The sequence below is a fragment of the Musca domestica genome, unplaced genomic scaffold (genome assembly GCF_030504385.1).
Source record: "Musca domestica strain aabys unplaced genomic scaffold, Musca_domestica.polishedcontigs.V.1.1 26, whole genome shotgun sequence".
NCBI lineage: Eukaryota > Metazoa > Arthropoda > Insecta > Diptera > Muscidae > Musca > Musca domestica.
In genome coordinates this window covers 10,460,257-10,476,729 of record NW_026712283.1, presented here as the reverse complement: position 1 = coordinate 10,476,729, position 16,473 = coordinate 10,460,257, and the positions used below count along the sequence as shown (strand labels likewise).

General features: G+C 34.9%; 2 protein-coding genes across 2 annotated transcripts; one reads left to right on the top strand and one right to left on the bottom strand.

The window, feature by feature from the left end:
• Positions 1 to 1,748: 1,748 nt before the first annotated feature.
• Positions 1,749 to 3,145, bottom strand: LOC101894258 (dehydrogenase/reductase SDR family member 7). The gene has a single exon (XM_005179686.4). It carries the CDS (start codon positions 2,885 to 2,887, stop codon positions 1,922 to 1,924), a length of 966 nt encoding a protein of 321 aa, XP_005179743.1. The 5' UTR covers positions 2,888 to 3,145; the 3' UTR covers positions 1,749 to 1,921.
• Positions 3,146 to 5,946: 2,801 nt separating this feature from the next.
• LOC101894089 (enolase) lies at positions 5,947 to 11,482 on the top strand. The gene is made up of 2 exons (XM_005179685.4): positions 5,947 to 6,131; positions 9,613 to 11,482. The coding sequence occupies exons 1-2, from the start codon at positions 5,962 to 5,964 to the stop codon at positions 10,919 to 10,921; spliced, it is 1,479 nt and encodes a 492-aa protein (XP_005179742.4). The 5' UTR covers positions 5,947 to 5,961; the 3' UTR covers positions 10,922 to 11,482.
• Positions 11,483 to 16,473: the final 4,991 nt, after the last annotated feature.

Below are 16,473 nucleotides of genomic sequence, written 5' to 3'. Positions count from 1 at the left end.
TTCGTTTTTCCTTGTAAATCTGTATACAGATATAACATCAATATCGTTGTTGTCTTCGATAGAATTTTTTATTGTAATACCATCAATGGATTTTGGAACATTTTTAATAACGTAAAACTTTTGTATAAAACGCTCTGGAATCTCAGCTTTCAATTTAATTTCTTTTAGCTGTTGGTTTTGAACGAAAGAGTTTGCCATAGCAAGGTTGTTGAAGGTAAGGCGGAAGGTATTGTACCCAATGTTTTTACACACATATGTGGTGGGAATGTTAATCTTTTGAAAAAGTGCATATAAATGCAATTCGCAATTCTTCCTCCTGGAGCTAATTGGGGTTTCCGACGTGACAATGACATAGAATGGGCCCGGATGATTTTGTGGATAAAGAATATTCGATTGTAGAGAATTATAATTGTATTCAATTTTTTCTGACAAATCAGATTCATTTGAAGAAGTCTGTGAAATATTTGTATTTTTGATTGGTTCACCATTATTATTTATAAATATTTTCTTTTGGTTTGACATTAAATGTGCCCGGCGTTTATTAGGGTCCCAGAGAGGTGTTGGGGGAGGTTCCCCGTCGGCATCCATTTTAAAAAATTAGAAATTTTTCTGATTTATTTTCTTTTTATTGAAAAAAAAAAAACCAAGAAAAATAAAATGTCTCGAAAAACAAACAAAAACTTAGTTTGTGATTATGTTTGTATGTATGTGTGTTATTGCAACGCAAAAACAAAACGATAATAAAAAGGCGCAGTCTAGCATCAACAAGGGTTGAGTAGCGACTGTGTCAAGAATCAAAAACAAAACAAAACTGATTGGAGTTGCCAACCTACTTTTTTGGTTATTTTAGAGTTGCCACATCAAGTGCGTTAAACAAGGAACACAACGAAATCGCTGGCGTTTATGGCCTTTTAAAACACAAATCATATATTTTAGACCATATAATTATTTGAACCATAAAATGGATTAATTTTTTTTAAATTTTACAACCGGCAGACATTTACTTTATGGGTTATTTTAAAGTTGCCATATCAAATGAGTTTAGCAAAGAACACAACGCAAATAATATTTTTGGAACATATAATTATTTGAACCATAAAATGGATTGCTTTTTTTTTAAATTTTACAACCGGCAGACATGGATTTTAATATTTTTGGGATTTTTGTAAAAATATATATGAATTTCAATTCTAATTTTATTTAAATATTTAATAGTTTATTAAAATGTTTGTAATTTAATAGAATTATTCCAAGTTTTAACCCCCTTCACACCAAAATGGATGGCATTTTAAGTTTTCATTTAGCTTGGGGAGACCACTAGGCTAAAATATCAGCATAAACTTCGAGTTTCATGTGTCTGCTTTCTCTATTATGTTTTGGGTGATTGGTACGCAAAATCCTATTCATAGGGCCCGATATAGCCCCGTCCACGATATCTAATTATGATCGTTATGTTAAAGATTTCCGTTAAAATTTATAGACATTTTTTAGAATAGTTTGGAGTGGGTCATTTACCAAAACCAAATCCGATTCATATGCCCCGATATAGCCCCGTTAACGATATCTAATTATGATCGCTATGTTAAAGGTTTCCGTCAAAATTTATAGACATTTTTTGGAATAGTTTCGAGTAGGTCATTTACCAAAACCAAATATCAAAAGTACAACTCCCATATAAAATTCAAAACAATTTTTCGATTTTCTGAAAAGTTAGGAACCGTTACATTTTTGTTAATTCAAAAAGTATATTATTGTATATATTTTGAGGTTAATTTCATTACATAGCAATATATAAAAACAATATTTTTTGGTATACAAAATATTTTATCTTAAATGTATGTATCTTCTAAAAGTCCACTTTTGTTCTTTATCTATCTTGTTCTTGTTCTCCAAAAATCTCATGCGTTCCTGCAGGTAAATTCTAAAGTTTACCTTCTCTAATTTTGTTTAAAGTTTTTCCAGACATGGCATAACGTACAATTAAACTCAACAGCGAATAACGTGATACGTAGGCTAAGAAATTAACCGGAAATAGGCCACACCAACACATTTCCACTTTATTGGCCAAGGCGGTGGCAAAGAGAAAACCGGTGCGTTCAGCTGTCAAACGTTTTTGATCCTTTGTACTTTTACCGACTTTTTCATTGACTTGCCCCGTGAAGGCTTCTTGCAAGAAATCCGTGGCAACAGGTCCTGGATTGAACATTGTCACATCTAATGATGGATGTTCCACAGCTAAGCACCCGAAATATGCATTCACCGAATGTTTGGCACCACAATAACTCGCCGAAAAGGGTACCGCAGTCAGTCCCGCAACACTGGAAGTACAAGCCAAGTGACCATGTCCACCTGCTTGCTCAATAAAGTAACGTACAACCAATCGTGACAAATGTAGCACAGAGAAAACATCCAATTCGAACAATTCACGATCCACTTCCACCTGTATGTCTTCCCAATTGGCACGCTGAGAACGTCCAGCATTATTTACCAAAATATTCAATTTGCCGAAATGATTTAAAACCTCATTCAAACAGTTTTTGTGATTTTCCAATTTCAACATATCCATTGGCACCACCAACACATCTTTGGCTGCTAGCAGACCTTTGGCCTCTGTCAAGCATTCCTCTTTCACTTTCTCTAGCAATTCAACGCGACGAGCTGATAACGCCAATCGCACACCATGACGAGCTAAATTTATAGCCAAGGCTCTACCAATACCACTGGAAGCTCCAGTAATCCACACCACCTGGCCACGCAATGTGGAAATCGAAACACCAAAATGTGTTTTCCACCACAGCCGTACATTGCAGTCAAGTAGAATCCATAGTAAGATGTAAATTACGTAGTAAAGTATAACCAACAACCCGAAAAGTTCAAGTAGACTCATCTTCGGACGGTTCTTTGTTCGTTGTGTTTCTCTTGCCGGCCAATGACAGCAACTGGTTGATGGGTTGGTTGGTTGGATGCTTGTTCTTGGCCACCCACTGTTTGTTGAGTTATCTTTTTATCTCTTGTAGATGCGTTAAGTATACTACTTAAAAGTAATGCACAACAAAAACCTGTACATATTATACGATTTGATTTATTACATGTTGTTTGTTGTTATTATTGCGAAAATGCTGCTCTCTTCCTCCTTATCTCTCTTACCAAAGTAAATATTAGGGATATATAAGTCTATTTTGGACATTAATTTTATGGGGCAAAAAGACGGCATGTGTATTAAACATGTAATCTGAGTCAACAACTTTAATGGGTCAATTTCGTATAGTTTTAAACATGCAATCTCTGTCAACAACCAAATAATTCTATGAAATAAAATTTAGTGGGTCACTTTTGTATCTATTGGTAAAAGAAATATGCAACACCCTCCCTTTTTACCAAATCATGCAAAATGTCCCTTTGTTCTCAGTAGACATGACCCCAATTGATTTTATTATAGGTGTTACCTTAAAAAATATCTTCAAAACAATGAACCTAAAATATCAATTTGCAGTTGATTTGGTCGAAAATTAGGGCTAAAAAAATAATAACCTATTACGAGGATGCGATATATGGTAGGTATCTTTTCAACATTTCGGCCAGCATTTCACAATGCGTCAATTTAAGCGGGCTCGTCCGCACAAACATAAGCATTAACATAACACCACAAAAATCTAAAGGAGTTAAATCGCACTATCTAGGCGGCCAGTTAATCGGCCTAAAAAGTAAAATAAAATGTTTTGTTGAAAGCACATGTCATGCCCTTGCATTTTGGGTAAAAAAGTTGGGGTTCATCTCAAAATGTATTCGAAGTAAGAAATGTATAATTTTAATTGTTTTTTTTTTTTCTTGAAGAACTGAACTGAAGATTTATATAGTTTTCTTCATTTTTATACCCTTCACCGTAGTATGGAGTATATTAAGTTTGTCATTCCGTCGTCCCGTTCTATGTCGTTTGTCCGTCCATGCGTCTGTGGAAATCACTCTAGCTTCCGAACAAAATGAAGTAGGTTGATAAAATTTTACTCAAATATGTACCATGGTACTGCAGGACTTTTGGTATTGAAAATGGGTGATGCAGGTCCACGTTTTAGTATATCCCCCATATAATGATACCTCCCTTTTTCGGTATTTTGGTGATTTTAGCGACATTATTCACCGGAAATGTTTCAAATTTTGTATATTTAAGTTCGTAATGGGTACTACAGCTTGTGACAGAAAATTGCCTGTGCAGGTGCACGTCTTCGTATAGCACCCATATAACAGTACCTTCCGATGTTCGGTATTTTGATGATTGCTACAGCTTGTGACAGAAAATTGCCTGTACATGTCCACGTCTTCGTATAGCCCCCATAAAACAGTACATTCCGATATTCGGTATTTTGATGATTTGAAACTGTTTGAAATTTGGCCTTTGAAGTTCGTAATGGATACTACAGCCTATGACAGAAAATTGTATGGACCTGGTCTTCGTATAGCCCCAATATAACGGTACCTCCCTATATTCGAAATATTAATGATTTTAGCTACATTATTCATCGAATTTTTTATTCAAGTTTCGCATTTGAATATTGTAATGGTTTATGACAAAAGTTGCCTATGCAGGTCAATGTTATCGTATAGACCCTAATATAACGGCTACATTCGTTATTTTTAGGATTTTAACAGAATTTTTAAGGGATTTTATATTTTTGAAAATTGGAAAAATCGTTCCAAATGGTGGATGGTATTCAAAGATCGGCCCGGTCGAACTTACGGCTTTTTTACATGGTAGAAGAATATAGGTAGACGCATCAACACAGCTGCTGGGACAATGAACTGTCAAAACAATTTTGGAATTGAAAATGTTGAATGAAAAATTATTTAAATTTGTAAAAATTGACCTTCGAATGACGTCGTATAAGAAAACATTTAAAAATCTGCTTATATTTGAAAACACATTTAAAATTTTTTGACATATCAATGTTCCCAAACGTTAATGCATCTACCTGTATTTTTCTACCATGGCTTTTTTACTTGTTTTAAGTAAAATGAAGATGCCACTATGAAATAAATGCAGTGACTACCAGTTAAATCTACAAATGATTACTGATTTTATTTTCATACCTCGGAAAAAATGCTTATATTTTAATGAAAAGGTGTAATAATGAGATATAGGGTTCTCATGTGAACTTTATCCTTCAATTTTCCTTATGTAAGGGATAACAAAAGTGGACTTTAATGGAAATATATAAAAACGCTCCTATGCCTTATTTGCACCAAACTTTTTAAGATTGTTTATTTCAATCATATTTCATAGCTGTGGATTTAAAGAATCCCCTGAATTGAAATTTTATTCCCTCTATAAAATCCTCATAAAGAGGTTTGAGCTGACAAAATGTTGTAATGTGAACATGCCATGAATGAGCTAAAGTAATTGCCTTCACAAGCCAATCGAAATGATAGATGGACAAACAAAACACAACACCATATGATGAAACCACACGAGCAACAACTATACGAATAACTGACAACCAGAACTGAGTCATCGATAACCGCCATTTTTACAACAACACCTAACTTTCTCCATATGCTCCACCAGCTCTCATCTTTTTGTTATCTCTTCTCTGGAATTGAAATTTCTCCATCATGTTTTGCCGGTTATGTTTCCCTCTTGTCACCTTGTGACAAGGTCATTAACAAAAACAAACCCCCCTCTGAGTGAAAATACAAGGAAATAACACCACAAATATTTCCTATGGAAGCAAATGAGTGTGCGTCGGGTTAGCAAACAAATTATGTACTTTGTAGAATAGAAAAATGCTCCACAAAACAATTGAAGGAGAACGTAGACTAATTTATGGTAGGTACTGCCATAGAGAGTAGATACAATTGGACTTACACACAGCAGTAATAAGGCGGGCCGCCGGAACGTTTTCGCTATAATCTAAAATGTTAAAGGGGGTTGTGGTAACATTAGGCGCAGGGGGGTCAAAGCCGACAATGATGATGAATATTGTGAGAACCAGAGCCAACGCAGCGCCTCAGCTGCTGCAAAATCTATTTTGTACGAGTGCACGGAAATTCTCAATATCAGTCGCTAAAGAGTCGTTGTTGGGTAAACGACAACTACACTTGGGATATTCTTCATTGCAGCAAACCAAAAGAAACAAGTAAGTTTTTTTTGCATCATTTAATATATTTTTTATTTAATAAATTAAATTGGAGGGTGTTTTTTTACGAAAAAGTGCATCAATGTGAAATGTGAAACAAAATTAAAAGAATATGAAAAACGAGACAAATGAAAGTAAAGTTTTTAGTAGACAAAAGGAAAATGTGGTGACAAGTTTCCATTTGGGATTAGATAACAGTGTAAAGGAAAAACTAAGCGATTTCCACGTATCCTTTAATGATTTTTTTCATTTCATTTTCACAAATATTTTGAAATATTACATGGAATGAAGTGTTGATCAAAAGTGCTGTGTTAAAAGTTGGTTTTCTAAACCGCTTATCCATATGACCTTTAGCTAAGCGATAGAGGTCATTCATTTGATCCAATACGGTAGACTAACACATTAGTATCTACACGTATATTTTTTGCAAGCGCACACATATATACACATACTTTATTCCCCCTTAGTAAATTGGGAATAGTTGAAAGCTACATCTGGTAAAATATGACTAATTTGTATTGTTTCTTCTGGAAACTTACCGAAATTATTTAAAGTAATTCTTGTTTGATCTTTTCAAATTCCAATTAGAGATAGTGCTCCACTTTTTATTACTTCGCCTCATGTTTGCATGTCAGTGGGGGATCATTTCATTTCGTGTTTTTCTTGTGCACATTCCCATTCTGTTGCGTTGCATTCCGGTGGGAAGAAGAAGAAATTGCATCACAATCGAAAGCAAATTGGCAAAAGTAACAAAGTTGGAGCGTTGCCAGATTTTGAGGGGGTCATTGTTTGGGATTCTTTTTGTTGACAAATGAAAACAATTTTTATTCTTGTGCTAGGTTCACATTATGGTAGAAATAGTAGCTTGAACACATGTATTCAAACAATGATGTTTGTGTACCCTATTTTATATTTAAACAAAGGAAATATGTAAATGTTTAGGTTTAATTATACAATTTAAATGGTATAATAACTGAAAGTCTCATCTAATTGAACTCAATTGATCGCAAAGAAGTGATGTTTCCGGTTTTATCTTTATAATAATGTCATGTTCAGACTAACGTTGTTCACAATCGTATGTTGTTTTGACTTTATGAAGTAATTGCTTATGTTTCTTAATATATGTTTTATACCCTTGGCCATATGGCTAGACAGGGTATATATCATTTGATATGTGTCTCAACGAAATAAAGGTTTTAGACCTATCTTCGGACCAAATCCGTTTCAGGACATTTAGAGTCGATCTAGCTATGTCCGTCCGTCTGTCTGCTGGCTCATGCGCACGATAACTTTCGAAGGGAGTTTCCGATTTGATCCAAACTTGGTACATCGTAATTTTATTGCCAAATTCAGATCGGGTTCGGAAACTCCTCACATTCTGGTAACTCTTCACAAAATTTCGAATATTGATAAAGTTTATAAAACTCGAAATTAACACCCGATTCCATTCAGACTTGTCACATCCCAATATTTCCATAAACACAAGATCTACTGCTATAAAGAGGGTAGAGATCGGACCATTTCTTTTGGTACCTTTACCACAAGGTTTTTGAAAAACAAAACGCTCAAAGAAGGCGAAAAAGGCATCCAACTCTTTTCAAATTTCACACATCCAAATATTTTTGCTAATGCAAGATCTCCTGTGAAGATGATATATATGTGCCAACCCCTGCTTGTACCTCACCCACAAAGGGTCACAATTTCCAATACTTATATCTATCATATCTTGTGATTTCATAAAATTGGATATAAATATTCGATTTCCTTCAAACTTTGCACATACCAATATTTTTTCATCTGTATTAGATGAAGTATGAAAATGAAATACTTCGGTCCGCTATATCTGTTACCTCACGCATATTTCCACATTTTCCAAAAATTTGCACATATCTCAAATAAAATGTAGGAAGTAGTCGATATAGTCCAAATCTGACAGGTTGTAATATTTATATCAGTCTTAGATCAGATACGAATTGGTCAATATTGGCCAAATGCTTCGGAACCTCCTCCATAAGGGGCCCACAGTTTAAATAATCATAACTCAAGGCTGGGGGTATACATCTGTCGGGTATACATCTGTCAAATGCCGATGTGAACATATTTTAAGAAGAAGGGTGCTAGGAGGATTTCAAAAAATATTCAGATGTGAAAAGCTTTGTCAAAATCGTATATTTATTTCAAATGTTATTAGTTACTGTTAACAACTTAAGGTCGGAGTACATATAGCACTTATTTGGCTGGCTTCTTCGGAAATTAACAAAGGAGCCTAGGGAAAAATTGAACTAAGTCAACCTAAAACTCCTTTGTTCATCTACGAAGAAGCAAGCTAATGACTTAAGCCACCCAAATATGCGCTTTATGTATTTTCACCCTTAGACCTTTGTTTGGGGTGGTATTACGGTGTATGAGTTTTGGGCTACATCCGAAACTCAATTCATTTCTTTTATTTCTTATGATTGTCTTGAAAATTTGAGATTTTCGTTGAAAACGTTCCAAAACAAATAGGCAGATTTCTATAAGGAGGTAGAACATCTTCGTAAAACTACAGCAATAGAGCCCTGAAGCTTTGTCCGCTTCCTGTCAGACTTTTTTTTAAATTAAAGCAACAATTTTCCCCATTTTTAAAATTAGTTAGATTAAATGAATGAAATGCCTCGATCTTTTTAAAAATATGATCCAACATTTTCTATCATTTATTCCATAGCAAAACTGGTTAATTTTTAAAGCGCTCCCTGCAATGTACGTTTCTTCCAATCTTTGATTTTGACATATTTTGGGTTTTAATCAATAGTTTAGCCGAATGTTTTCCAAGAATTATTCTAAAGGTCAGTATTTGCGAAAAATAGGCTCCAGTTACCGAAAATTTCTATACAAATACTTAAGTTCCTTGAGTTACATAGTGAAATATTCCGTAAATAGCTTTTTCAGCCCTTAAAAACTTCCTAAGATTCCCATACTTATCACTTGTTACCATTGTCCAGTCAATATTCAAACAACGTCATCTATCGACACACTTCCTTGAAATTTTATGAAGCCTATGACATTCAAAGGACGAATGGTGTGTATACAGGAGATGAAAAGGCTTCTATTCACCCACAATTGAGAGGGAGGCAGGCATAGAGAGACAGGAAAACCCGGCAGTGCGCAGTTAAAAATTGAGCCTAACATGCCCCCCTAAATACATACACACAGACAGACCGACAATAGCTACCAAGGGGTTTCTTCCACTTCATTCATTCATTATTTTCACAGCAAACGTAACAGTTGAGTTTATATAATCGTAATAAATTTTATCAAGTTTTTTTTTTTTTTTTTTTTGACAGGCCCCCTAACTACAAGAAAAGTTTTAATATTTGTTTTTTTTTTTAATTTAAAAGGGCAAGAGTCCACTTGCTTATCATCCAGACAATAATAATAAAACAACACCAAATTGAATCCAAACATTTCCATTAATTTCTTGAATTTTTTTCTCTTTTTTCAGATACACCATGCCTATCAAGACCATTCATGCCCGTCAAATCTTCGATTCTCGCGGTAACCCCACCGTTGAGGTCGATTTGACCACCGAATTGGGTCTTTTCCGTGCTGCCGTGCCATCCGGTGCCTCCACTGGTGTCCACGAAGCCTTGGAATTGCGTGACAATGACAAGAAGAACTACCATGGCAAGAGTGTTTTGCAAGCCGTTGGCCATGTCAACAACACCTTGGGCCCCGAACTCATCAAGGCCAACTTGGAAGTCACCGACCAAGAAGCCATCGATAACTTCATGTTGAAATTGGACGGTACTGAGAACAAGTCGAAGTTCGGTGCCAACGCCATTTTGGGTATCTCTTTGGCTGTCTGCAAGGCTGGTGCCGCCAAGAAGGGTGTTCCCTTGTACAAACACATTGCCGATTTGGCTGGCAACAAGGATATCATTTTGCCCGTTCCTGCCTTCAATGTCATCAACGGCGGTAGCCACGCTGGCAACAAATTGGCCATGCAAGAATTCATGATTTTGCCCACTGGTGCTGCCAGCTTCACTGATGCTATGAAAATCGGCTCTGAAGTCTATCACCACTTGAAGAAGGTCATCAAGGACAAGTTCGGTTTGGATGCCACCGCTGTCGGTGATGAAGGTGGTTTCGCTCCCAACATTCAATCCAACAAGGAAGCCTTGAACCTCATCAACGATGCCATTGCCTTGGGCGGTTACACCGGCAAGGTTGAAATCGGCATGGATGTTGCCGCCTCTGAATTCTTCAAGGATGGCGTTTACGATTTGGACTTCAAGAACCCCAACAGCGACAAGGCCCAATGGCTTCCCCCTGCCAAGTTGACCGATTTGTACCAAGAATTCATCAAGGAATTCCCCATTGTCTCCATTGAAGATCCCTTCGATCAAGATCACTGGGATGCCTGGAGCAACATCACCGCCAACACCACCATCCAAATTGTGGGTGATGACTTGACTGTCACCAACCCCAAGCGTATCCAGACTGCCGTTGAAAAGAAGGCTTGCAACTGCTTGTTGTTGAAGGTCAATCAAATCGGTACCGTCACCGAGTCCATCAAGGCCCATTTGTTGGCCAAACAAAACGGCTGGGGCACCATGGTCTCCCATCGTTCCGGCGAAACTGAGGATTCCTTCATTGCCGATTTGGTTGTTGGTTTGTCCACTGGTCAAATTAAGACCGGTGCTCCATGCCGCTCTGAACGTTTGGCCAAGTACAATCAAATTCTCCGCATTGAAGAAGAATTGGGAGCTGCTGCCAAATTCGCTGGCAAATCTTTCAGAAAACCCCAATAAATCCAGCAACGTTGCTTATGAGTAGTTAGTACAACATCTGCAGAAAACAAAAACAACACATCATTGTTATCTCATGCAACAATTCCAAACAACAACAAGAAGAACACGCATCTGCAACATCGACCTTAGTTGATCTTAGGTTGATTCTTATGTTTTTTTTATGTTGTGGAAAGTGATGTGACCGTACCAAACCGCACTCCCAGCACAATGTTTTTAAAAAGTGGAGATGGATAGAAGATTCACATCATTTTTTCGTACAACACACACTCATACACGCATATAATTTTATTTTTTTCAAAATTATATTATTTATTATTATTAAAACAAAATAACTATTAACAAGTATATACTACCTATCTGCTAGTTTACACTCAGAAAAAGTTAAAAGTTCTATGTAGTTCGTTGTTGTCAAAAAAAGAAGTTTAAAATCTATTACCATTTGGAAAACTACATAAAACAATGAAGACATAAAATTTGTTAATTTTTAATCAGTAGTCTTTAAGTAATTGTAATCACATCGAAGTGATTTATAATAAAAAAACAAAAACATCAAAAAAAAAATACGACAAAATTTGTTAGTTCAAAGTGGTGGAGGATAGGTGGGATGAACTAAAGAGTATATTTTTGTTTTGGAAACCAATTAAACTTATTCTAAAACAAGTCAAATAGTATCAGTCGGTTTTGTCGACAGATGCATACCTCCAGCCTTGAATTTTGATTATTCAAACTCTTTACCCTTTATGGGGGAGATTCCGAAGCAGTTGGCCAATATTCGCATCAATTCGTATCTGACCTAAGACTTATATAAATATTACAACGTGACAGATTCGGACTATATCGACTACTTCCTGTACTTTATATGAGATATGTGCAAAATTTTTGGAAAATGTGGAAATATGCGAGAGGTAACAGATATAGCTTACCGAAGTTTTCCGTTTTCATACTTCATACAAAATTACCAGAAAATCTAACATTTCTATCCAATTTTATACGAAACAATAAATTCCGATTAATTACATATTCATATCAGATTTCTGGCTAAGGGAAATATTTAGATACAACGAGTTGTAGAGAATCGCCGCAAGTTATGACAGATATAAGTATTGGAAATTGTGACCCTTTGTGGTTGAGGTACCAGAACGTTTTGACAGATATATATTAACTTTACAACAGATTAGGCTTCAGTAAAAATATTTGGATGTGTGAAGACAGTTGGAAGCTTAGTCCGCGATTTATGAGCGTTTTGTTTTTCAAAAATTTGAACCTATGTGGGGGGCAGTTACCAGAAGAAATGGTCCGATCTCTCCCATCTTTATAACAGATCTTGTGTTGATAAAAATATTGAGATTTGTCAAATCTGAATGGAATCGAATGTTAATTTCGCGTTTTAGGAGCTTCATGGATATTCAAAATGTTGACCTCTGTGGGGGAAGTACCAGAAGGAGTGGAACGATTTATCCAATCTTCACAGCAGGTCTTGTGTTAGTGGAAGTAATGGGATGTGTGCAATGTGAAGAGAACCGGATGCTTAATTCGGATTTAATAATCGTTTTAGTTATTCGAAACTTTGACTCTTTGTGGGGAAGGTACCAGAAGGAATGTTTCGATCTCTACCATCTTTATAACAGATCATGTGTAGATAGAAATATTGAGATGTGCCAAGTCTGAACGGAATCGGATGTTAATTTCTCATCTTATGAGCTTCACTGATATTCAAAGTTTAGAACCTTTGTGGGGGAGGTACCAGAAGCAGTGGACCGATATATTCCATCTTCACACTAGACCTTGGGTTAATAAAAAAAATTAGATATTTGTAACTTGAAGACAACCGGACTCTTATTTCGCATTTTATAAAATTTATAATTATTCCCAATTTTGAACCTTTGTGGGGGAGGTACTGATGAAGTGGACCGATATTGTCCATTTTCGCACCTGACCTAGAACTGATGCAAATATTAGGATTTGCAAAGTTGGAGCAAAATATTTTCTTTGAAAATGTCGACTTTTTGAGGTGGAGGCAGCAGAAGGAGTGAACCGATATGGCCAATCTCCAAACTCGATCTAAGTTTCATAATAATATTACGATGTACCGAGTTTTGACCAAATCGATTACTCCCTTCGAGAATTATCGTGCCCACCAGCCAGCCAGACAGACAGAGGACGGGCGGACGGACTGACTTCGTAAGATCAACTCCAAATGTCCTGAAACGACCGTTATTTCGATTAGGCAAGTTTTGGCCGTATCAAATGATACTCTCTAGCCATATGGCTGAGGGTATAAAAATCTTCTAAAAAAACGATTTTAGCTCTGATTGATCTTCAAAAATATTTACAAAAATCTCCGATTGAATCTCAAAATATATTCTTTGAATATCCATGATTAAAGCTGAGGTGGTTTCTCAAAAAATGCAAAAATTAAACCCATGTGGCCTCTTAAAAATTGCTTTAAAGTTCACGATTACAGCTCCGATAATTCCTCAAAGAACTTTCTAAAAAAGTCTGCGATTTTTTGAAGAACAAAAATAAGTGATGGTTCCTCAAAAAATATTCTTTCAAAATCCACAATTAAAAGTTAAGTGGATTCCTCAAAAAAAAAAAATACTTTTCAATTCCACTATCAAAGCTCGGATGGTCCCTCAAAAAATATTCTTTAAAAATCCACGATTAAAGGTCAGATGATTCCTCAAAAAAATATTTTTTTCAATTCCACGATCAAGGCTCAGATGGTCCCTCAAAAAATAATCTTTTCAATTCCACGATCAAAGCTCAGATGGTTCCTCAAAAAATATATTCTTTATAAATCCATGTTCCTCAGAAACTATTCTCCACAAAACCAGGATTTAAGCTCAGATGGCCCCTCAAAATATATATATACAAAATCAAGATTTTTCTTCAAAACATATTCTTTATAAATCCACGATGAAGCTCAAATGGTCCCTCAAAAACATTCTTTAAAAATCCACAATTAAAGCTAGTAGACTCTTCGTAAAATTCTTTAAAAATCCACAATTAAAGCTAGTAGACCCTTCGAAAAATTCTTTAAAAATCCACGATTATAAACGCGTAAAGTCAAATTTATGAATCGATCTAGCCAACTATTAAAGCTGTTTCTACGTTTAATTTGTCTAATAGTTTAAAAAGTTATTTTGGTGGTTGTTTGTGCAGCGTAAAAAATGCCAACGGAAATGATCTGATTGTCTGCGCAGATATGTAAGTGACCCTAATTATTTAAATTCCATACGCATTTTAAAAAGCGATTAATATTTTTCCCAAATTTAAATTGTTTATATCGAATGCAACAGGTGTGTAGAAATGATGTTCCATTCAGTCTATTAAAAGTTTTCAAAAGCAACGGTTCTAAAAAAATAACAGAAGACGAGTAAAAAGAAAAAAGAGCAGTTAAAAATGTTTTTCGAATTGTTACAGGGTTTATTCGATATGATTATGAGTCTATTGCCATTTGGAGGTGAGTTAGTTAGGAAAAATAGAAATAAGTCATAAAATGAAGAAGTAAAATTTATTAAAAATTGCGTATTGACTCAAAAATTCGATAGGATTCCTTAAATGTTATAATCGGTTTACGTTTTAATCTTATAATCTGTTTAAACACCATTTCAAACGTGATATACACGTAAAAAGATTATAACATTTAAATCAAATTACTTCGAGCGGGATTTTTTACTTTTCGAATTTAAAATCTTTCCTTTTTCTGTAGGTGGTGGCGATGACGGCGATGATTCCGAAGAATCGTAGTTGAATCAAACCGAATACGCATCGAATTTTCCAGCCCGTTAACGCTTGAATGATTCTAATGAAAATCGACATTTGTTTACCATCATTTCTACAGACAGTTGGTAATGGAGCAAATCATTGAAATGTTATTAAATTTTTTACAACTTTTTTCACGAATTTTTATGGGTATTGCATCAGGTGGATCGGCAAGTAAGTATTATCGATTTTATAGCTATGTAATATTTTATACCAATTGTGTAATGAAATCAATATTGGGGATATTAGAACTAACGTGAATCATAAATCACATTTTTTGAAAAGGACTTTTTCACTCCCAAATTTGATTTTTCTTTTTCTAAAATGTGTTTTTTTTTAAATAGAAACGAATAATACAAAAATGTAAATGTTTGTTGATAATTAAAATTTTTTACAACGTCCAAATTCCACAATTTTGGAATTTTTCGAATTTATATAAAATACGAGGACTATTTTGGTAGAAAATTTTAACCCTTAAGCAAAGTCAACAAACGGGATCATAGTAGGTTAACATATTTTACTTTTTATAAGTCCTAGAAAACATCAAGGATCTAATTCTTACCTAAACCCCAGGAATTTATATATATTGAAAACATTTAGCCGTGTGGATTTTTGCAAAAATCTCTAAAAAAACATTCTTTTGGAAGGTTGGCGTCAAAGACGAAAATATTCATAATCAAATTTTTATATTCCGTAATTTTTTGGTCAAATTTTCCCCATTAAAGTGACATAAAAAATTTAGCACTTTTTTCAAATTTCGCTAAATGTTGACATTTTGAGATCCTATTATGTAGGAGCGTTTTTAAAAAAAAAAAATAATATTAATAGGTACAGTTTCTGGTACAGCTCTCATATAAAAACTCCCCCTGATTTGAATTATTGGTGTTTTAATGTATATATTATTTAAAGTTGTTTTTAATCTATATATGAATTCCTGGTACTTAGGTAAAATTTCGACCCTTGACCTCTCCTTGCAGAATTTAATGACAAATAATTTTATGGAATAGTTTGACTTTCTATGATCCCGTTTAAAGGGAGTTTTTAACCATATTTTAAAAAAGTAAGCAAAGGCAATAAAAGTGCGGGGCCGACCATGTGATACCCTGCAACACTACAATATGTTCGAAGTCTCCTTATATCCAAATAAATTTTGGAAGATTTCGTTTTTGAAATAATGTCAAAGAGCCCTGTCCAGATGTTACCCTTAATTTTTTGACTAGCAGAATTTGGCCGATATTTACGCTCTCCGTCGTGCTGTATTCAAAGCAATTTCACACGAAAGTTATAATCCAATAGTCATCCAAAATGATAGACTTCTTCCCTGTCTTTAACTCTCTTCTGATGCTAAATTCCATGTCGATTAGTTTTAAATTGTGGTCTATAGAGAGACTACAAACTTAGATAAATTTAATTTTTTAGTCCATAAACCCCTAAATATACATCTTAAAAACAATAGACTTTAATTCTGGCCCTAAAGCTACCCCATTCAATTTCGTGAGGGTCTGACGATAATTGCAACATGCATATAATACCCTCAAAGCGTAAAAATTTAGAAAATTTTCTATTCAAAATTGTAAGCCAAATTGAAAAAAATAGCAGCGATAAAAAATATGACAACAATTGAAAAAATGAATCAAAAGATATTCTCTCATTTATTGGTATTTTTTCCGCGATTTTCTTAGATTTTATCCTTTTCTGGCCAGAAACCATTCCGAATTAAGGGGAATTGTGAAAATCGGCCCAGCGGTTCTTGACTTATAAACAGAATAAATAAGATATATTTC